Source organism: Pantherophis guttatus, chromosome 15 (genome assembly GCF_059756535.1).
Source record: "Pantherophis guttatus breed Tessera chromosome 15, ASM5975653v1, whole genome shotgun sequence".
Lineage (NCBI taxonomy): Eukaryota > Metazoa > Chordata > Lepidosauria > Squamata > Colubridae > Pantherophis > Pantherophis guttatus.
In genome coordinates this window covers 9,577,413-9,600,061 of record NC_142077.1, presented here as the reverse complement: position 1 = coordinate 9,600,061, position 22,649 = coordinate 9,577,413, and the positions used below count along the sequence as shown (strand labels likewise).

At 51.8% G+C, this 22,649-nt stretch overlaps 3 protein-coding genes across 3 annotated transcripts in view; 2 read left to right on the top strand and 1 right to left on the bottom strand.

The window, feature by feature from the left end:
• The window catches only part of LOC117656550 (protein-arginine deiminase type-2-like), a 36,786-nt gene extending 25,021 nt beyond the window's left edge, over positions 1-11,765 (top strand). Inside the window, exons 11-16 of the mRNA XM_060684502.2 lie at positions 4,335-4,486; positions 5,635-5,779; positions 7,020-7,113; positions 8,398-8,483; positions 10,200-10,328; positions 11,055-11,765. Coding sequence (XP_060540485.2) covers positions 4,335-4,486; positions 5,635-5,779; positions 7,020-7,113; positions 8,398-8,483; positions 10,200-10,328; positions 11,055-11,288 — 840 coding nt within the window. The 3' untranslated portion in view covers positions 11,289-11,765. The remainder of the gene's footprint in view (positions 1-4,334; positions 4,487-5,634; positions 5,780-7,019; positions 7,114-8,397; positions 8,484-10,199; positions 10,329-11,054) is intronic.
• An 839-nt stretch (positions 11,766-12,604) lies between these two features.
• ERMAP (erythroblast membrane associated protein (Scianna blood group)) lies at positions 12,605-18,101 on the bottom strand. The gene is made up of 5 exons (XM_034404737.3): positions 16,930-18,101; positions 15,125-15,220; positions 14,782-15,038; positions 14,582-14,697; positions 12,605-14,317 (listed from the first exon to the last, which is right to left on the bottom strand). The coding sequence occupies exons 1-5, from the start codon at positions 17,371-17,373 to the stop codon at positions 13,767-13,769; spliced, it is 1,464 nt and encodes a 487-aa protein (XP_034260628.2). The 5' UTR covers positions 17,374-18,101; the 3' UTR covers positions 12,605-13,766.
• Positions 18,069-21,666, top strand: SVBP (small vasohibin binding protein). Its single transcript, XM_034404741.3, has 2 exons — positions 18,069-18,770; positions 20,590-21,666. Exons 1-2 carry the CDS (start codon positions 18,606-18,608, stop codon positions 20,674-20,676), a joined length of 252 nt encoding a protein of 83 aa, XP_034260632.1. The 5' UTR covers positions 18,069-18,605; the 3' UTR covers positions 20,677-21,666.
• The last annotated feature ends 983 nt before the right edge of the window (positions 21,667-22,649 follow it).

The window sequence follows — 22,649 nt, the reverse complement described above, 5'->3', positions numbered from 1 at the left end:
TATCCGTACATGTTCCTCAATGTAGGAAATCCATCATATCTCCTGCTCCTCCGATGGGGACATGCACCCCTGAATTGGTCACAGGAGGGAGAAATATCAGGCCTTTCCAAAAATCCCAGTTAATTGACGGCGCTCAAGCTTGGAGAAAAATTCTACCTGCCTCCTGCCAGAGCGCTTAAATATTAAATAACCCCATCTTTTGTTTAATCTTTCCTCTCCTCACCCCCCCCACCCCCCGCCTTTGTTCCTTCTCATTTTCCGATGAGGCTACTTAGCAAACTCTCTCTCTCACCACTTAAGTACCTGTCCGTAGCCTCTTGAGATGCACTTAATGGAAAAACGAGACCAGGAAGAATTCATTTCTCAGTGGACAGAGAAGAGCAGGGTAGCGATCAGGGTAGAGTTTCGGGATTTCGCGCAGTTTTCTAAAGACATCTGGCCTTACTTGGCTGATTTTTTGTGCACCGCAAGTTGTCGTCGTGGAAGAAAGTAGTAAAAGAAATTGTTGAGAGGCGACTGTGCTCAAATACGGCGCTCCTTTGGCCAAGGGCCTTGCAGCAAGGGTGAAATGCTCCAGGTTCAGACCGGATCGCCCGATCCGGTAGCGATGGAGGCAGGTGGTTCAGAGAACCGGTAGCAAAAATCCCTGCCCGCCCCCCCCATGCCCAGCTGAGCCGCACAATCATCAGAGGCTTTTTTTTTTACTTTTAAAAGCATTTTTTCTACAACCTCTTCGGCCAAAAAAATGCTTTTAAAAGTTAAAAAAAAAAGCCTCTGATGATCGCACGGCTCAGCTGGGATCATCAAAGGCTTTTAAAAGAAAAAAAAGCTTCTGACGATCAGGCAACTCAGCTGGGATCATCAGAGTCTTTTGAAAGCATTTTTTTTACAAAATTGTATGCATTTTTAAAAAAAATTGTTTTAAAAGTAAAAAAAATGGCCACGCCCACCCAATCACATTACCCACCACCACCACCAAGCCACGCCCACAGAACCGGTAGTAACAGATTTTAGATTTCACCACTGCCTTGCAGTTATTTCCTTCCACTTTTTAAACCACCGTCCTGGGCCATCCTGGGTGAGTCAGCTCGGCAGCCAATTTGGGGATATTTGCCCCGCAAGTAAAAGATGCATTAAAACCATGTAGACACATTTAAGGCTTCTGTGTAAATGCCCGGAGGGATTGCCAAAGATCGGTTGTTAATCCCCGGGGGAATTTGCAAGAAAGCTGAAAAAAGGAACAGGGCAGCCAAGTTGAAAGAAGGCGGATTTTCTTTCCACACCTCTTGAGAATTAATGGCCTTTTTTAACTTTCGCAAAAGCAAGCAGAAACTGAAGCGGTAATTCAAGCCCCGCTCCGGCTTTGCCTCCCCGGCTTTCAGAGCCTGGCTGCGGGACGGGGAAAAGGCAAGGGAATTGGGGAAATTTGCAAGAACGAATGGTGGTGGAACGGGTGTGCAAGATTTTCCAAATATGTAGCGGCTCCTGGTGCCCGCAGGGGCGGATTAAGGCTCACTGGTGCCCTAAGCACTGACAAATCTTGGTGCTCCAAGATTCAATTTTTATCAATTTGTTTTTTATACAAATCTTCCTTGTTTGTTTGTTTTTATTCTTTCTCAACTTTGTGGTGCCCCCTTTGGGCCTGGTGCCGTAAGCACATGCTTAGTCTGCTTAATGCCGTGATGGCGAACCTGTGGCACACAGAGCCATATCTGTGGGCATGCAAGCGTTGCCCTAGCTCAGTTCCAGCGTGCATGCGTGTGCCGGCCAGCTGATTTTCCAACCTTCCGGTCCCACCGGGAGTTGGGAAACGAGCTGTTTCGGCCTCCAGAGGGCCTCTGGGGAGGGTAGGGAAGGCAGTTTTCACCCTCCCCAGGCTCCAAGGAAGTGTCTGGAGCCTGGGGAGGGTGAAAAATGGGCCCACTAGGCCATTGCGTGCCAAAAGCGAGGATCGCGCAGGGGGGGTCGCGCACGCATATGTGGCGAGCGAAGTGTATTGAATTATGAGTATGGGCACATGCACGCATGACCCTGGCTTTTGGCACGCGACGGCAAAAAGGTTAGCCATCACTGGCTTAATGGTTAATACGCCACTGGGTGCCCGCCTTCCTCTCTCAAAGAGCTCCGGCCACATACACGGGCACGCACACGTGTGCCCCTCCCGTGCCAACCAGAGACGTTTGCTCAAGGTTGGGAGATTTCTTCCTGCCTCGGCTCAGAGATAAAGACGTCGTCGGTGACTCACCGTCAATCTCCGGAGCCCGTGGTTGACACAGTAATTCTGACAAGCATACCTGGCAGGACGAACTGCCCTTTCCTCGGGTCTGTTCCAGCAGTCCCATCTCGGTGGATGGAATTACAGCTGTGTCGCCTGGATGCAAGCCACCTAATTCGCGGCAAAGCCACCCTGGCAGGCTCCCCATGGACCCCGACTGGGTCTCCGTTTCAAAGCCTTTTCTGTCTTTCTCTCTCTCTCTCTCTCTCTCTCCCTCCCTCCTTCCTTCTTGCCCTGAGGTTTCTTTGCAAGAAGGAAAAGCCGTCTAGTAGCTTCATCAGGACTGGGGGCTTGACTGCGGACAGATTTAGAGCCCGGATTCCGCAGGTGTAATTGGCGGAGAAGTTGGATGGGCTTTCCTTGCCAGGGAAGTCGGATTTCCTTGGCTTGGCTTGGCTTGAGTCATGTGTTAAAAGTTTCAGAAAAGGGTCTCTTGAAAGGCATGAATGTGCCGAAGGATATTTTTGTACATTTTACTCCGGGGGAAGCTGTGGGGCTCCGTCTATGCACAGGAGGAGACCATAGCTCTAAAGGAGCTTCTCCAGTGACGCATACCCTCCCTCCCTTCCTTCCTCCCTTCCCTCCTTTTTCCTTCCTTCCTTCCTTCCTCCCTTCCATCCACCCAACCCGTCTTCTCTCATCTCTCTTCCTCCCTTTCTCTCTTCCTTCTCCTTCCTCTCTTCCTTCCTCCCTCCATCCCCTCACTTCCTTCTCCTTCCTTCCTTCCTTCCTTCTTTCCTCCCTCCCTCCCTCCCTCCCTTCCTTTCCCCATCCCTACCTCCATTCCTTCTTCCTTCCTTCTTTCCTTTTCCTTCCTTCCATCCACCCAACAATTCTTCTCTCATCTCTCTTTCCTCCCTCCCCTTCTCTTCCTTCTCCTTCCTCTCTTCCTTCCTCCCTCCCTCCATCCCTCCCTCACTTCCTTCTTCTTCCTTCCTTCTCCTTCCTTCCTCCCTTCCTCTCTCCCTCCCTTCCTTTCCTCATCCCTACCTCCATTCCTTCCTTCCTTCTTTCCTTTTCCTTTCTTCTTTCCTCTTTCCTCATCCCTTCCTTCCTTCTCCTTCTTTTCTTCCCTTCCCTTCCTTCCTCCCTCCCTCTATTGCAGTACTTGCCAAGGGCCTTGTGTGACCTGAATCTTTCCCAGGAATTCGTTGTGTGCCTGGCAATGCGATCCTAGGGTGTCAGGCTTGTCCCGGCTTGGGCATTTAGGAAAGAAAGACTCTCGACTCCCATTTGTAATAGAAGGTATCCTTTTACTAAAACGAAGTGATTACAATATAAGCAAACATGGATCTGAATATTTCCACTCAAAACCTGCCTTTTTTCTATTTCTCAGGCCCTCCCCCCTTGACCATTCGTTAAGTGTCCAATAATACAGTTAGTCCTTGACTAACAATTCATTTAGTGACCACTTGGAGTTACAACAGCACTGAATAAAGTGACTTATGAACATCTTTCATACTTATGACCGTTGCAGCATCTTTATGGTCAGATGATCAAAATTCAACTTGGCAACTGGCTCACATTTATGACAGCTGCAGTGTCCCGGAGTCTTGTGATCCGCTTTTGCGACCTTCTGACGAGCAAAGTCGATGGGGGAGCCAGATTCACTTAACAATTGTGTCACTAACACAACAAATGCAGCGATTCTTTTAACCACGGTGGCATGAAAAAAATGGGGCAAAACTCGCTTAACAAATGTTCCACTTAGCGACATAAACCTGGGGCTCAATTGTGGTCATGATTCGAGGACCTGTATTTGAATTTGGTGTTTTGGTAACGGCTTTAAGCTTTGGCGCCTCTTTGGTGGAGTTTCCCGTTCCGTTCTCACGCTTATGTCCTCGGATGCTCTGGTCTGTTCTGGATTGGCATCTCCTGTTCCCGTCGTCCCTCCCCCCCCCACTACATTCCCTTCCTCCCTCCCTCCCTCCCGCATTTTATGGCTGGATGCCAGCAGAAGCGTTTACGATGGCAGACCCACCTGACCCAGAGCTCGGTTCCCTGTCCCCTTCAGGTAGGCCTCTGCCGTGAAACGTCCCCTCTCTCTTTCCCTCTCCAGGGCCCGGATTTCGGCTACGTGACACGGGAACCTCTCTTTGAAATCGTCAACAGCTTAGACTCCTTTGGGAACCTGGAGGTCAGCCCCCCGGTCTCAGTCCACGGGAAGGAGTATCCTCTGGGCAGGATTCTGATTGGAAGCAGCTTCCCCACGTAAGCGGGAAAAGTTTGAGGAAGCTGAGAAATGCAGCTTATTTATTTTGAAGTATATTATTTCGGCACGTTTCCTTCCTTCTCTCATTTCCTTCCTTCTTTCCTTCCTTCCTCCCTCCCTTCCTTCCGTCTACCCAACCATTCTTCTCTCATCTTTCCTTCCTTCCTTCCTTCCTTCCTTCCTTCCTTCCTTCTTTCTTTCCTTCTGTCCCTACCCAACTATTATTGTCTCATCTCTTCCTTTCTACCTTCCTTCTTCCCTCCCTCCCTCCTTTTTCCTTCCTTCCATCCACCCAACTATTCTTCTATCATCTCTCCCTTCTCTCTCCTTTTTCCTTCCTCCCTCCCTCTCTTCCTTCTGTCTACCCAACCATTCTTCCCTCATCTCTCCCTTCCTTCCTTCCGTCCACCCAACCATTCTTCCCTCATCTCTCCTTTTCTCCTTCCTTCCTTCCCTCCTTCCTTCCGTGTACCCAACCATTCTTCTCTCATCCTTCCTTCCTTCCTTCCTTCCTTCCTTCTGTCCCTACCCAACTATTATTCTCTCATCTCTTCCTTTCTACCTTCCTTCTTCCCTCCCTCCCTTTTTCCTTCCTTCCATCCACCCAACTATTCTATCATCTCTCTCTTCTCCTTTTCCTTCTTCCCTCCCTCCCTCTCTTCCTTCTGTCTACCCAACCATTCTTCCCTCATCTCTCCCTTTCTCCCTTTTTCCTCCCTCCCTCCCTTCCTCCCTTCCTTCCGCCCACCCAACATTCTTCCCTCATCTCTCCTTTTCTCCCTTTTTTCCTTCCTTCCTTCCCTCCTTCCTTCCTTCTTTCCTTCTGTCTACCCAACCATTCTTCCATTTCTCCCTTTCTCCCACCTTTTTCCTCCCCCTTCCCTTCCTTCCATCCACCCAACCATTCTTCCCTCATCTCTCCCTTTCTCCCTTTCTCCCTTTTCCTTCCTTCCTTCCTTCCTTCCTTCCTTTCCTTCCTTCCTTCCTTCCATCCACTCAACCATTCTTCTCTCATCTCTTCCTTCTTTCCTTCCTCCTCCCTTCCTCCCAACCATTCTTTTCTCACCCCTTCCTTCCTTCCTTCCTCCCTCCTTCCCTCCCTCCCTCCCTTCCATTCTTCTCTCATCCCTTTCTCCCTTCCTTCTAGCTCTGGGGGACGCCGAATGACCAAGGTGGTGCGCGACTTCCTCCAGGCTCAGCGGGTCCAGTCCCCGGTGGAGCTGTATTCAGACTGGCTGACCGTCGGCCACGTGGACGAGTTTGTGACCTTCGTTCCCATCCCTGGCAAGAAGGCGAGGATGGCACAATTTTCCTTTAAAACTTTTCTCTTCCTGCATTCTCCCAGTTGAGGCAGCTTTATGGCACCGTTCACTGCTGGGCTTCCAAAGAGTGCCTCCACCCCTAGAGATGAGTAGTAATAGTAGTGATGATGATGATGATAATGATGATCATCATCATCATAAATCTTAAGAAGGTACTTTGTTGATCCCTAGGACGCTGGCAGCAACCCGTATCAACCATCGGTGCCAGTCACTGGTACAGTATTTGTGATATATTTTTTAATGTTCAGTTGACCGAGTTTCATGTTTAATGAATAAAAGAGTAATAATAATAATAGTAATAGAAGAAGAAGAAGAAGAAGAAGAGGAAGAAGAAGAAGAAGAAGAAGAAGAAGAAGAAGAAGAAGAAGAAGAAGAAGAAGAAGAAGAAGAAGAAGAAGAAGAAGAAGAGGAGGAGGAGGAGGAGGAGGAGGAGGAGGAGGAGGAGGAGGAGGAGGAGGGGGGGGGGTACTTGGTTGATACCTAGGATGCTGGCAGCAACCTGTATCAACTATTAGCGCCAGTCAATGGTATTTGTGACGCATTTTTAAATGTCCACTTGACTGAGTTTAATGAATAAAAGAGATAATAATAGTAATAGAAGAAGGAAGGGGGGAGGAAGAGGAGGAGGAGGAGAAGAAGAAACGAAGAAGAGGAAGAAGAAGAGGAGGAAGAGATGGAAGAAAAAGAGAAGGAGGAGGAAGAGGAAGAAAAGAAGAGGAAGAGGAAGAGGAGGAGGAGGAGGAGGAGGAGGAGGAGGAGGAGGAGGAGGAAGGTACTTGGTTGATCCCTAGGACGCTGGCAGCAACCCGTATCAACTATTAGCGCCAGTCAATGGTATTTGTGACGCATTTTAAATGTCCAGTTGACTGAGTTTCATGTTTAATGAATAAAGTAAATAATAATAATAATAATAATAATAATAATAATAATAATAATAATAATAATAATAATAATAATAATAATAATAATAATAATAGATACCTAGGACGCTGGTAGCAACCCGTATCAACCATTAGCACCAGTCAACCGTATTTATGACACATTTTTAAATGTTCAGTTGATTGAGTTTTGTGTTTCATGAATAAGAGAGATAACAATATAATATTAAACTTGTATGCCACCTGATGCCCAAGGTGTGGGAAGCAAAGAGGGTCTCATTCCATCTTGCCCTCTGCCCGAATCTGACCTGGCGCTTCCTTCTTTCCCCCAGCAATTCCGGATGCTCATGGCCAGCCCCTCCGCCTGCTACAAGCTTTTCCGGGAGAAGCAGAAAGAAGGCCACGGGGAAGCCACCATGTTTAAAGGTGAGCATCCTCCAAGTGGGTCGGTAGCAGCGTAATTTCTGTGCCGGAGGAAGGATTACCAAAACCATCAGCGTGCTTCTGCACAGCCACGCCATCTGCTGCAAAGAGTTACAGAAGTTGTAAACCAGGTATCCGGATAGGAAAAGATGCGGTGGCATTTTGGCGCAAGGTTTTATCCCGGGGCTTTTCTAAAGCAGATGTGCCGGACGGGCAACTTTTTCTCCTGCGAGGGTACTTAGCGGATGGGCAGGGCTTGCAATCCTAGCGGAGGCGGGTGGCACCGTCGGAGAATTAGCGAGAGACCCGCTTGACGCCAGGCAGAGCAGGTGGGACGGGATCCCAGGCGGGGTGACATTTTATTGCGCGACAGCTGGGCCTTCCGAGTGGGCCGTTTCTCTTCATTTAAAAAGGAGCTGAAGGGGACGTAAATCACCGCGCTTCCCAATTCCCAAATGGAGGGGTGTCGTCTCCAACATAGAGATCGGCTGCCAGGCTGGCCGGTCCCTCGGCACTGCCTGGATGCGGCCTTTGCTTCGCTGGCTCTGCCTTCCTGGCCGAGGTGGTGGTGGTGGAGGGGGGAAGGTGGACTTTGAAGGAGGCTGAAAGGTGGAGGGTTTTTCTCACGCACCCCATAGGAGATGGAAGAGAACACAACCCTTCACGTCTAATCTCTCTCATTCTCTCTCTGTCTCTCTCTCTGTGTGTGTGTCTCTCTCTGTCTTTCTGTGTCTCTCTGCTCTCTCTCTCTCTGTGTCTGTCTCTCTGTCTCCCTCTCTCTCTCTCTCTTTCTGCTCTCTCTGTCTCTCTGTCCCTCTCTGCTCTCTGTGTGTGTGTGTGTGTCTCTCTCTCTCTGCTCTGTCTCTCTTTCTCTGTGTCTGTCTTTCTGCTCTGTCTCTCTGTCTGTGTCTGTCTCTCTCTGTCTCTCTGCTCTCTCTCTGTCTCTCTCTGCTCTCTCCGTCTCTCTCTCCCTCTCCCTCTGTCTCTCTGTCTGTCTCTCTTTCTTTCTCCCTCTGTCTTTCTCACTGCTCTGTCTCTCTCTGTGTCTCTATGTCTCTGTCTCTGTCTCTCTCTCTGCTCTGTCTCTGCTCTCTCTCCATCTCTTTCGCCCTGTCTCTTGTCTCTCTCTCTTTCTCTCTCTTTTTCTGTCTTTCTCTCTGCTCTCTGTCTCTGTGTCTCTATGTCTCTTTCTCTGTCTGTCTGTCTGTCTCTCTCTCTCTGTCTCTGTTCTCTGTCTGTCTGTCTGTCTGTCTCTGTCTCTGCTCTCTCTCTGTCTCTCTCTCTCAGGATACTCCGGCACAGACACAAAACGTGTCACCATCAACAAGGTCCTTTCTAATGACATTATGGTACAGGAGAACCAATACGTACAGGTGAGGCTTTGCAGGGGTGTGTGTGGGGGGGAAACCTTCCTTTCCATTTGCCTCTCTAAATCCCTTTATGATTTGTTTCTGGTCGCCTTCTAACTTTGGTAGAAGGCTCAAAAAGAGATTTGACAAAACCATGATCAGAACAAAATAAGAGAATAACAAGAGCTGGAAGAGACCTTGGAGGTCTTCTAGTCCAACCTTTCTTAGACAAGCAACCCTATACCATTTCTGGCAAATGGTTGTCCAATCTCTTCTTAAAAACTTCTGGTGTTGGAACATTCACAACTTCTGGTGGCAAGTTGTTCCACTGATTAATTGTTCTGTCAGGAAATTTCTCCTTAGTTCTAGGGTGATTCTCTCCTTGCTTAGTTTCCACCCGTTGCTTCTTGTCCTGCCCTCAGGTGCATTGGAACATTGCTATCATGTCGGCCCTTAACCCTTCAATGATTTTCAATATATCTCAGAAATTTGGGGAGCACAGAATATATTTTGAGGTCTAAAAATCTGGAGGACAGTGGGAATTCAAGTGTCTGGGCCCTAAGAGTGGCTGCACCTAATTTACAAGGTATTTTTCTGGAAAGGACTGGAATGTTCCAGATACAATCTTCTAGAGCAGTGATGGCTAACCTTATTGCCATCGCGTGCCAGGAGCAGATGTTTGGCAACCGACCGGCTCATATTTATGACGGCCGCAGCATCCCGGGGAGTTCACACGATCCTGTTTTGTGACCTTCTGACCAGCCAAGTTGATGGGGAAGCCGGATTCGTGCTGCTCACTCATCAACGGCAGTGATTCACTTAACAATGGTGGCAAGAAGTCATAAAATGGGGCAGAACTCCCTTTAACAAATGTCTCGCTTAGTAAATGTTGGGCTTCAGTTGTGGTTGTGAGGGGAAACGACCTGTAGTTTCTCGTCAATTTTTTGGGGGGGGGGTTGTGTTTCTGTCTTACGACGTGTCCTTCAAGCTGTGGCTCCTTGTGACTGAAGATGCCCCTGAGGACACTCATCTTCCAGAGGAAGGGGGTGGCTGTTTGTGTTGTGACCCCGACTCTCGAGCCCGTCCTAACAGAGGAAGAGGACTCAGAAGGTGATGGAGAGGAACTGACAAGGCCTCCCTCTCCAGGACCCTCCTCTCTGGCAATGCCTCAGGTTTCATCCAAAGGCCAGGGGAATGTGCCAGGAGGAAGGCATATCGGAGCACCCAATTGATAGGGAGTGAGGATGATGAATCCTGGCTTGATCCCAGGCAGCGTCGGCAGAAGAAGCGTGCGCAGCAACGGAAGAGGCGTAGGAGGGCCAGAGATTGAGCTGAGTCACGGAGCCACGCCCCACCAGGAATAAAAGTGGGTGGGATTGCTCTTCAGGCTTTGTGATGCTCAAAGTTAAACCCTGAAAGTCACACCGTGATCTCTGAAATTCGGCTTGGATATATTTTGGACTGAACATTGACTAAACTCTTGTCTCGTGAATAATTTGTTACTCCTGGAACGGACTGAAGATAAGTCCTCTTCTGCTTTATGGGAACGAAAATGGTCTTGGCAGGCATTCAGCAGTTTCCTGCCAAAACCTTGGTCTGCCAAGAATTCTAATCTGTTTACCTAATAAAATATTGGCAGGCGTGCTTGGTATTACGTTTGCCTGTGTGGGGAAGGGGGACAGAACAGTTTGGGAGGCATCCTAATGCTGGGTCCGGCCTCTGCTTCCCCCTCCCCCCCAGAGGTGCATCGACTGGAACCGCGACATCCTCAAGAAGGAACTGGGCGTGAGAGAGAAGGACATTATCGACCTGCCTGCCCTCTTCAAGATAGACAAAGGAGGAAAAGCCATCGCCTACTTTCCCAACATGGTGAGCGCGGGTTAAGCCCAAGTTAAGATTGTCAACCAGATGGATGCATTTAGTACCGTATTTCCCCCAAAATAAGACCCAACCAGAAAATAAGCCCTAGCATGATTTTTCAGGATGCTCGTAATGTAAGCCCTACCCCCAAAATAAGCCCGTTAAGATTGTCAGCCAGATGGATGCGTTTAGTACAGTATTTCCCCCCAAAACAAGACCTAACCAGAAAATAAGTCCTAATGTGTCTTTTGGAGTAAAAATTAATATAAGACCCGGTCTTATTTACGGGGAAACACAGTATATACAGCTTCACGGTGCTTTACAGCCCTCTCCAAGGGATTAAGAAAGCAGCATATTCCCCCCCTAACAATCTGGCTCCTCATTTTACCAAAGGACGGAAGTCGCCGAGTCAACCTTGAGCCGGTCAGAATCGAACTGTTGGCAATGGGCAGAATTAGCCTGAAATACTGCATTCTAACCACTGTACTGCCAACGGCTTTTCGGGGCCGTGTCCTGCCATGTGCTCGCTTACCCCCTCTTCCCAGTCAGCTTCCGAAAGACAAGGCGATTTCCTGTCCCCCCAAATCCTCTTCCTACCCCCACTGACTTAACTCACCCCTGGCTTGGTTTTTCTTTAGCGTGGCACACCCCTCACTTAAGCACGTTGTTTTGGGAGGAAAATAACTGCCCGACCGTGAGCTCAAGAGGAGGCTCCCTTTCATTCTGTCTTCTCAGGTGAACATGATCGTGCTCTCCAGGGACCTGGGCATCCCCAAACCGTTTGGGCCCATCATCGAGGGCGAGTGTTGCTTGGAGCAGAACGCCTCCTCCTTGCTGGAGCCCCTGGGGCTGGCCTGCAGCTTCATCGACGACATCTCCTCCTACCACAAGCGCCTGGGAGAGGTGCACTGCGGCACCAACGTCCAGCGGAATCCATTCGCCTTCAAGTGGTGGAACATGGTCCCCTGAATGGGGGGAGGGGGAAGGGGGGGCGCAGCTGCCGCTCACCGGGAAGTCGAGAGGGGAAGCCGGTTTCAGACACACGCTTTTGACCCCCGCTCTGTGCGCCTGGCTGACTTGCGAGAGCGGGAATCCGGGCGCCTTTGCACACCCGCGAGTCAGAGGGTGCTGCGGGGGAAAACTGTTTGTCTGAACGCTGCAGAGAAGCATGTTGTTGTGTCGATTGGACCCTAAGTGTCTAAGCTCTTATATAAGGAGCGTTGCAGGGCCCAGTCGGGCGTCCTGACAACTGTGTGTGTGTGTGTGTGTTTGGGGTTTCTTTGCCCTCCCTAAATTAACCTTCAGCACCCCCCCTTTTCTTTCTTCCTTTCCCCTTCCCCTAATGTAGCCAAGACAAAGCCCCTTCCGCAGGGGAGGGATGTGTGTTACAGCTCTTGGCCTTTGTTGAGAGGGGGGCCACTTTGAAATAAAAATGAGACGACGGTTGTGGCGTGGCCATACTTGCAGTGTGCGCGCAGGGGAGGCTTTTGCAGTTTGTGATGTCCTTTCTGAGGGGGGGGGATTTGCCACCATGATTTCATATTTTTATTATTACTTGAACAAACATCTTTTGCCGCTACTATTAAGACTCTTTCCACACATCCCCACACAAATTCATGCACCGTTCACACAGCCGGAAGAATGACTTGGGAGAAATTTGAAGGGTGGGGTTTGGGGTTGAATTGAAAGCTTTTCAGCTTGGATTGCAAGGACACACACGGCTGTTTCCGGAGAGACGGTTTTTTGGTGTGGGAGAGCCAAGGGCATTGGGAGGAAGTGACAGAGAAGACCGAAGACACGAATGCTTTCAGCAGAGGGGGAAATTACCTTTGACACTCCCCCATCTAATCCCCTAAACTTGGCTAATTTAACGCAGGGTTCTTTTTGTGGCTCTCTTATGCTGCACCCATCGGTCCCATTTTGAGGTTTAGTGCAATTGTAGAAAATGAGATGATTTAACCACCAGACGTAAACGTCTTATATGAATGCAGCCAACACTGCAGGCTTTGAACAAAAAGTGGGGTTGCTAGATAAACCTGGGGTGGAATTTCCTTTCGTTCCGACAACCAGCATCTCAGCCAGGTTTTGGGGCACCCAAATGCCTTAATTTTGGGGTGCCAGGCAGAGACAGAACAAAAGGGACAGCAGGGAACGAAGCGCAGCACAGAGATGGAGCCGAAAACCACTTGGTTCTGGCTCAGCCTTCCAGCCGAGCCCACCCCGTCAGCTTCCCCCCCCTCCCCCCCCCCAAATTCATAAAACAACATTGAAGCGTTGCAAGAAAGCTCCGTCCAACTGGCCAAACTTTTAATTACAGACTTAACGGAACTTCCACCGTAAAGATTTACATAAAACGGCCACCTCTGGCAAGGGAGCCCCCCGCTGAACTCTCTCGCCATCCCCCTTGCCCAAACCCATCAAAGAGCATTTTCCTCCCCAGACACCACCACATCACCGCCACCACTGCTCCCCGCCCCCCCCCCCCGCATCCCACGGCATGAATTAAGCCAACACTGCCCTCTTGTGGCCTGCTTGGAGTGTCACATGAAAGAGTTTGGATTGATAGGATTGCTGTTGAAGCACCAAGTCTGCCCTTTTGAGGTTTGGGGGGGGGATTCCTTCCTGACTCCTGTATTCTGAAACGGGGGTCAGCTTTGCTTAACCCACCCAGTGGACTTTCGACTGGTCAGCGCCCCTCCTGCAGGCTTTGCAGGTTTCCCATGTGGAGGATTCGCAGAATGGCAATTAATTCATTCAGCAGTCAAGTGCAATAGGTTGCATTTAATGCAACCTCGGCCCTCAAGTCTTTGTACGCGGAGGCTGGCAAGTATGGAACCAGGCCTCCCGCTTAGCATTACAAGCAGCCAATAATTCTATTTATCCCCCCCCCCTTTTATAAATTAACAAACACATCCTGCGCAAGTCACGACACAAACCTCCCGTCGAGAATTAAGACCCGTTAGCCCCGTTTTATTTTCCGATTGGTCCTCTTGTTCCCTCTTGCTTCCTTGCCCACCTTAAAAGCAGGAATTAAAACCCGCTAAGATCCATAGTGTAGACCCTCCCTTTCCCCAGTTTTGCAAAAATGATAGGATGGGGAACTTTGGGGGGAAAGCATGCAAAAAAATAAAAAAAAAGTCGCCTGAACAAGGCTGACGAGAAGACGACCAGACATCCCTGCATCTTAAAAGACCCTCCCCCGTTATATCCTTCCTCACTGCGTCTGAAAGCGGCGAACGTCGTAGATCCCGAGGAGGGAGTCCCAAGGGCCATCGGTCCACAGAGCCGCTGCCCTAGGGGAACCCTCAAAGCCAACCTGGTTCCCCCCCCCTGCTTTGTTCAGTCCTGGCAGCTCAGAACGCTACCCAGAGAAGCTCACAATTTTGCCCGCATCGGGACTCATTTCGCTGTTCTGCACCGGGGGAAGATAGGAGATCCGGAGAGTCCTCAGATGCGGATAGTGTTAATCCGGAGCGGCTGCACGTTTTTCCCGTTGGCGTGGCTCTGTCCCGGGCTGAAGTAGGAGCAGAGTTTCCCCGGGAACTTCTCCCGGAAGGTGTAAAGCCAGGACATGTCGTCGGCGTTGTAGAAAATGAGCAGCCCCTTCGCGTAATCCAGGAAGACCCCGACCTTCTCCAACTTGCTCTTGACGTTCAGCCGCGTCCAGGGCTCGGTGCAGGCGCTATACTGGTTGCCATCGTGCATGACGATGCAGTAGAAGCCGCGGCTGGGCTGGATCTGGATGTTGCCCTTGCGGGTGACGGCCTCGTGGGCCAGCCCGATCATCCACTGGGTCTTCTCCGAGACCACCACCTCCCAGTAGTGGATGCCGCTGTTGAAGGCCTCCGAGCCCAGCACCGACACCTCCACGTCGAAGCGCTTGGGCGAGTCCTGCAGCGGCTGCGGGTGCAAGTTGCCGTAGGAGACGAGGGTGCAGTCGTCGGAGAGGATCAGGCGCTGGTGAGCGGTGGCCGGGTCCAGGGTCAGCATGGCAGGCACTGGGGAGGGAATGGGGGGGGGGGAGAGAAGAGAGAAGCCAGAGTGAGGTCACCTGGTTGGGGAAGAGCCAAGCCCATCTCTAGGGAGTATGGTAACTCAGTATTCTGGAAGGGGGTCACCACAAAGAAGGCCATGACAAATGGGATAAATATAAGGACTGAAGTCCTTTTTTTGGGGGGGGGGTTATGTTGGCCTTTGGAGGTGTGAAGGCCTTGGAGTGGGTCTCCCCACCACCTACCTACCTGGGCCAGGAGCTGACTCACCTGGCTGGATGTCCTGGAAGAGGGATTTCCAGATAGTGTACTGCAGAGGCCCCATGTACTTCGATGTGGGAAAGTCCTCGTAGGTGAGACTAGTTTCATGGATCTTCCCCTTCAGCCTTGGGGAGGGGGGGGGAGACTGAGGTTAGCCACTGCTGTGCCCCTTGCCCCGCACCCTGGCACTGCCCACCAGTTCCACTCACCTCTCCGAGAGAGAGGCGATGCCCGCCAGAAAGTTGTGCTTGTCGGTTTCTGCCAGCCTTTCCTGCAGGATCTGGCTACCTTCCTGCACCTTGCGCAACTGCTGGCCGTAGCGCTGGATCTTCTGCTCGATGTCAGTCAGAGTCCGGGCCGTGTCGGCCTCCAGCTCCTCCAGCATGGCCTTCTGGCGCTCGCGGAGCAGCCGGTGCAGCCGCTCAAAGGCCTCACCGATGGTGGCCCTCAAACTCTTGGCAGAGGACTGGAAGAGAGGCAGGCAGGCACCGAGTGGGTCCTGGTCACCAGGGGATGGGAACACCCAGGGCAGAGCCCCTGCCCGGCTCTTACCTTGGTCTCGGCCAGCTGGTGCTTCAGCAGAGCCAGGGCCTCCGTGTGCCCACGCTCGCTGTCCTGGAGGGTCTGCAGCTGCTCCTTCAGCTCTCTCTGGAATGAGACCGGCATTGGAGTGAGGGTCTCTTGGCAGTGTCTGGGCAGCCCCCAACTCGATCCATCCTCCCAGCCCCAGTGGGCACCCACACCACTGGGATCATCCATCATGGAGAAGCAGGAAACCCACCACCCTGCCCCATGGCTACTGTGCAACAGGGGCAGAGCAGAGCCCACTGGCCCACACCCAGGGAAGCAGGAGTTCCCCTTGGCCAGCCTGACACAGATCCCAGAGACATAGTAGACCCCAGCTGCTCCATGCCAGCCTGGCACCCATCCTGAGGAGGCAAGGAGTCCCTTTCATGTGTATGTGTGTGTCAAAACAGGGCCCCAAGCTGGCCACCACCCAGGGAAGCCCCTTGGCCAGTCAGGCACCCATCCTGGAGAGGCAAAGAGTCCTTGTGGCCTGGAATGGGGTGCCAAGCAGGGCCCAAGGTAACCTGCACCCAGGGAAGCAGGAGTGCCCCTTGGACAGCCTGGTACCCACCCAGTAGACCTAGTAGACCCCAGCTGCCCCTTATGTCAGTCTGACTCCTATCCTGAGGAGGCAAGGAGTCCCTTTGCACGTGGAGGGGGGTCAAAGCAAGGCCCCAGCTGGGAAGAACTGCCCCATGGCCAGCTTGGCACCACCCTGGGACCAAATGACACCCCCCCTGCTGCCCCCATGCCAGCTGGGCACCCATCCTGGAGAGGAAGGGAGACCCCAAGGTCTGGCGTGGGGGGGGAGGAGTAGGGGATAAACAGGATCCCAAGTGCCCTTCACCCAGGAAAGCGGGAGTGCCCCATGGCCAGGGTGGCCCCCACCCCAGAGACATAGTAGACCCCAGCTGCCCCTTATGCCAGTCTGACACCTATCCCGAGGAGGCAAGGAGTCCCTTTGCATGCGGAGGAAGGGGTCAAAGCAGGGCCCAAGCTGCCCACCACCCAGGAAAGCAGGAGTGCCCCATGCCCAGCTTGCACCACCCTGGGACCAGAGGAGACACCTCCCCAGCTGCCCCCCCATCCTAGAGAGGCAGGGAGCCCCCAAGGTCTGCCCTGGGGGTGTGTGTGGTAAAGCAGGGCCCCAAGGCTGCCCATAGCCAGCCCGGCACCCACTCCGGGGCCAAAGGAGATCCCCTCCCCAGCTTCCCCCATACCAGTCTGCCACCCATCCTGGAGAGGCAGGGGTTCCCCATGGTCTGGCCCAGGGTGTGTGTGTGTGTGTGTGTGTGTGTGTGTGTGTGTGCAAAGCAGGGCCCCAGCTGGCCCCCACCCAGGGAAGCCCCTGGGACAGCCTGGCACTCATCCTGAAGCCAGAAACCCCCCTCCTCCTTCCCCAATGCCAGCCTGGCACCCATCCTGGAGAGGCAGGGAGCCCCCAAAGCCTGGGCTGGGGGAGGGGATAGGGTGTAAAGGAGGATCCCAAGTGCCCCTTGCCCAGGAAAGCAAGAATGCCCCATAGCCAGCCTGGCCCAAGGAGACCCCCCTCCCCAGCTTCCCCCATGCCAGCCTGGCACCCATCCTGGAGAGGCAGGGAGCCGCCCAAGCTTGGCACCCATCCTGAAGCCAGAGACACCCCCCTCCCTCATGGCAGCCTGGCACCCATTTTGGGGAGTCAGGGAGACCCCCTCCCCAACTGGGGGGGAGGGGGAGGGCAGAGCTGCACCCTCCCCCCTGGGAAGCCCCCCCTCCTCCTTCCCCTTCCCCTCCCCCCCACATCCGCAGACCTGCATCTCCTCGAAGGCCTCGTCCAGGCCGGTGACCTGGTGCTGCTCGTGGAGGGCTGGCCGGTCGCAGAAGAAGCAGACGACGGCGCGGTCGGTCAGGCAGAAGAGCCTGACTTTGGCGTGGGCTTTCCCGCAGGGCGCGGCCCCTCCTCGGCCTCCCCTCCCGGCGCCCATGGAGGCCTCGGGCGGGAAAGCGGCGAAGCGCTCGACGATGTTGGCCAGTTTGAGGCTGGGGGCCAAAGCGGGAGCGGAGAAAGCCCGGCGGCACTCGGGGCAATCCCTAGCCGGGGCGGCCTGAGCTTCCTGCCGGCTCCAGTGCTCGGAGATGCAGCGGCGGCAGAAGTAGTGCTCGCAGCCGAAGCTGACGGGCTCCTGGTAGAGGCCCAGGCAGATCGGGCACAGCAGCTCGTCTTTCAGGCTGCAGCCCGGAGCAGGGACCGCCATGGCGGCGGCGGCGGCCGTTTTCCCTCGCCTGCTTTGAAGGCCCCGGCGCTCCTTCGGCGCCTGAGGGAAATTAGGCCAGGAAAATAAAAACGGACCGTTCTGAGGGGAGCTTCTCTGTCAGAATGAAAAGGCTTCCGCTCCTTTCCGGAAACGGCGCGCCTGGCTTTCCGGTCTCTCCTCTCTCTCTCTCTTTCTGTGGGGAGAGGCCGCTCTAGGCCGCCCGTCCGCCCGCGTCCTCGATGGTGGGTTCGTGACGTCACAGAGAGAGAGAAAGAGAGAGAGAGAGAGCGAATGGGCCGCGCGCGCGCATGCCCAAGCCCCATTTGGCCTTTGGCGCGGCGAGAGAGGCGCTCGTCGGATTTTGCTGTAGTTGCGGGGGGAGGGCGCTCTAGTCTAGGCTGCGCGCTGTCCTCGATGGTGGATTCGTGACGTCACAGAGAGAGAGAGAGAGAGAGAGAGAGAGAGAGAGAGAGAGAGAGATAATGGCCCGCGCGCGCATGCCTAAAGCCACAGTTGGCCTTTGGCGCGGCGGGAGGCGCTCGTCGGGCTTTCCTTGTCTGTCTTGCGGAGGAGGCCGCTCTAGGCCGCGCCGTCCTCGATGGTGGATTCGTGACGTCACAGAGAGAAAGAGATAATGGTCCGCGCGCGCATGCCCAAGCCCCAGTTGGCCTTTGGGGCGCCGGGAGACGCTCGTTGGGCTTTCCTTGTCTCTCTTGCGGGGGGAGGCCGTTCTAGGCCGCGCGCATCCTCGATGGTGGATTTGTGACGTCACAGGGTGGTGGTGGTGGTGGGTGGCATGCGCCTGGCCCCAGTGGCCCCTTGGCTTGGCGCTCGTCGGCCTTCCCTCTTATTTTATTTTATTTTTTTATCTTTTTATTTTATGTATGCACCAAGACAAATTCCTTGTGTGTCGAATCCCACTTGGCCAATAAAGAATTCTATTCTATTCTATTTGCGGGAGGCCGCTCTAGGCCGCCCGCGCGCGTCCTCGATGGTGGATTCGTGACGTCACAGAGAGATAATGGCGCGCGCGCGCCCCCAAGCCACAGTGGGCCTTTGGCGCGGCGGGAGGCGCTCGTCGGACTTTCCTGTCCCTTCGGGGGGGGCCGCTCTAGGCCGCCCCGTCGTCGTTGGTAGGCTTGTGACGTCAGAGGGTGGCCCGCGCGGCCTGCCGTGGCGCCTGCGCGGTGAGACGCTCCTTCGGCCCGACGTCTTTGTCGGTCTGAGGGGGAATGGAGCCCGGCGGTGGCCGCCGCGAGAAGCTCCCTCCGCCGCCGCTGGTGCTGCCGCCCGCCAAAGGCAAGGAGGGGCCCGGGTCCAGCGGAGGCAACGCCCGCCTGGAGAAAGCCAAGCAGCGCTCGGCTCAGCAGGAGCTGAAGCAGCGGCAGCGCGCCGAGGTGGGCGGCGGTCTGTCTCTGAGGAGACCCCTGAGGCGGCGGCCCAACTGGAATAGGGCTTGGGGGCCCTACGAAACGCCCCTTCCCCGGTCTCTCAGCTCCCCCACAGGGAATGGAGCCCTGAGGGGTGAGACGGTGGGGGGCGGGGAGAAAAGAAGCATCCTCGCCCGGGGAACTCCCCGCCACTGCTTCGTCTCACTTAGGCGACTCCTGAGGAGAGATTTGGGGTGGGGGGGGGAGCTCGCTGCTACCTGCCAAGCCCCTCCCTCCGTTTTGACTCCTCCGTGTCTCCTGAATACAGGCAGTCCTCGAGTTACGACCATAAGTAAAGCCTGACATTTCCGTTGCTAAGCGAGACATTTAAGGGAATTTTGCCTCGTTTGGCGACCTTCCAGGCCACGGTTGTTAAGGGAATCGCCTGCAGTTGATAAAAAGTTAGTCACACGATTGTTAAGGGAATCGGGGCTTCCCCGTTGACTTTTCTTGTCAGAAAGCAGCAAAACGGGATCGGGTCTCACACACACACACTGCAACCGTCATAAATATGAGCAAAAGTCTGGATTTTTTTGATCACATGACCACGGGGGAATGCTGCAGAGGTCATAAGTGTGAAAAAAAATGGTCGGAAGTCCCTTTTTCCAGGGCCGTTCTAACTTCGGTCACTGAATGAATGGTTGTAAGTGGAGGACTACCTGCATTAGGTAGTAAAGGTGTGGGATAAAGATGACATAAATAATTTTTCGTAGGCAAGGGGGAAGTGGAGGACTTCTTTTCCTCTAGGCCCTAAAACGGTTGGCAACAGTTTTGTGGGAGGGGCAGCTTTCCCTATTGGCAGCTTTCCCCCTGAGGATCTAACCCAGAGTTTTCCAAAAATATCAATATTCACACACACACACACACACACACACACACAAACACACACACACACCAAGGGTCAGTGGGACCATCTAAGTTATCATTTATTGCACAGTCAGGCAAATGTTTAGATTTAGCATTTTCCCCATGTATCAAGTCCTTTCCAAGGACCCAGGATAGGTGGGGAGTGGTGTTTGGATTATTATTGTTGTTATTTAAGATTTAATCTTCAATTCGATTCACAGTCTGGGACTGGTAAAAACTTAACAGTCCCAAGTCCTAACCAAGGACCTAAGAGTTGTTAAGATAATGTCTGAGTACGTATATTTGTAGACATTTGTATCTATTTTATGTATCCAATTCATGCTTATACTTATTACCAAATGCGTTCTTGACAAAAATAGATAGATAGATAGATGATAGATAGATAGATAGATAGATAGATAGATAGTTAGTTCTGAGTAGGGTGGTTTTTTTTTTGCAAAGTCAGGATATTCAGGTCTAATAAATTCAAAATGTCCATGTATCTAGGCAGCGCTTTGGGTATTGCTCCAAGGTCTCCTATTACTATTGGTACAACCATTTATTTCTTCCTCCACAATCGCTTAACTTTAATTTGCAGGTTGCACTATTTTGTGATTTCCCCCCCCCCCAATTGTTTCTCTTCAATTCGTGCATCACCTGATATACCAATATTAAAGAATCAAACTTTTCTTTTCCACAATAGAGATGTCAGGCGTGTTATGGGCCAGACGTTTGTCTGGTTAGATCCGAAAGTCCCACAAGATCTTGACCTGTTCATTTTCAAGAACTTTATTATTATTATTGTTGTCATTATTATTAAAATTGTATTTATCAGATTATTTTCCTATAATAAATGTTGGGGTGGATGAACAATTTTACGAAGTGATTGATGGATTGAAGAGTTTGGGGACAATGGCTTAACCTCTGCTTTGGTCTGCAGATCTATGCTCTCAACCGGGTGATGACAGAGCTGGAGCAGCAACAGTTCGATGCCTTCTGCAAGCAGATGAGAGCTTCGAGTGAGTGAGCCCTGCAGGCAGCCAGATCTTCGCTCCTCACACAAGACTTCACTCAAGGTCTGTGGTCTGTTAAACCACGGTGGGAAGTCCCCAGACCCTTTTTCCTCTGGGCTACGGTAGTGCCTCTCAGCCTCTTCCAAATCCACCAAAAGTCCAAGTCCTTGCCAAAATGGAGTTTCTCGTTGTTTGAACTGTTTTTTGTAAATCCTATTTATTAAATAAATGTGTGTTTTATATGTGTGCAAATAAATATCTGTCTGTGAGACCAAAGTCCAGTGCAGATATGGTCATATTTCCAGAAAACCCCAAAGCCGAAGAAAAAATGTTTCCCCTCCTTCTCCCTTTCCCACAACAGAGATTCGGGGTAGTCTGCCTCTTCACATGGAGGTGTTACTTGTGGGTGAAGAGTCCTAAGGCTCTTGATTGTTTGGTGTGGTATAAAGTTCAAGTGGTTTCCTGTTGCACAGAAATGTTCTTTTGTATATCTGAAGCCTGATGACCCTCCTCCTATGTGACCCTCGGACACACAGCTGACTTTCTCTGTCTCCCTCCCCTCCTCCCCCTTTTTGTCTGTTTCCATTTGAGTGGCCTTTCTGGACTTAGGCAGTGGCCTTTCTAGGCAGTGGGTAGCCAACAATGTGAGATTTGTGTGGTAATGGAAGAGGATGATGAAGATTGTAACCCCACAGCTTCTCCCCACCCCCCTGCTCCAAACCTTATCAATGTCTGCCTCACTTGTCACAGTTCCCAAGCACACACAAAACCCAAAACACGACAAAGTCTCTTCAATGTTTTCTGAGTTTAATTTTTTTCCTCCAAACACCAGAACATTAGTTTTCAAGTATAGTTTTCCAATGACACAATGTCATCTTCCTGCCTTCTTTTTTTCTCTTGTGTTTTTTATCTAACAGCTCTTGGGAAGGAACCGTTTTCCCAATGTATTTCATTACCCCGATAAATATTTTAAAAAAACATTAAAAGCGCTACCTGCCACACAAGCATTTGGGGCTCCTCTTTTCACAACACAAATCTAGAATGTCTGCCATGACTCTGGCTAGAATTGAAGTCGGGGTGGAATTGTAGATCGGAGATCTAACCACTAAGGTGTACAAAGAATTCCTTTTGCAAAGCTGGGCAGCTCACAGATGTTGGCAGAAGTTTACGCCTCCCTTTAAGCCTTTTCTGGTGGCAGAGGGATGTGTGGTTGGAAGGGACGCCATATACTGGCCTCTTTGCTTAGCAACTTGCTTCCAGAGATCCTTCTTTATACCAGAAGAGGACTTGGATTTGCAGGCTCAGCTGGAGGGAATAATTCCCAAACTGTCTCCAGCAGCAGTTCCTGCCCATGTTGATGGAGGTTGGCTTAGATTCTGGGTGGGACATTGAGATTTTTCAGATGCCCTGCTTCCTGTCTACTCTGTGGAACAGCTACCCACTCGTAGAGTGTAGAATGAGTGCACAGACCCACAACTCTCTTGACAAGTAGTGGAGTCTTTTAAAAGACCCAGAAAGAGCTTGATTAATCAGTTGTGGGTCAAAGATAGCTTAATATCTTGCCCATTAAGAGCCGGACTTTGCTCTTTTACTTGTGTGGGCCTGGATAACAAGAGGGCAGTCATGTGAGAGATAACTTCTTAAGGACCAAATCTGTCTCTGAAAGCAGTGGGACTCCCTTCTGCCTCAGCGTAAAGGTTGCAAATTCAGCGAGCTCACCTGTTGCAAAAATCTGGTTAAGGAAGAACCTCTGATGGATCTAGAGTGAGAACACCACAAAAGTGGCAAGAAAAGAGGTCTGCATTCAAGTTTTCCCCATGTTCCTAAAAGCTATCAGCAAGTAAATTACTGGCATTTAAAAAAAAAAAATCTAAGCAAGAATTTTGTCTCTTAAACCTATATTGCACTTCATATATTTATGTTTTCGTAGATTTTCACGGGTAGAGGTATGCAAGTTTTGGTGTATTCGGGTCTTTTCCCGTGTTAG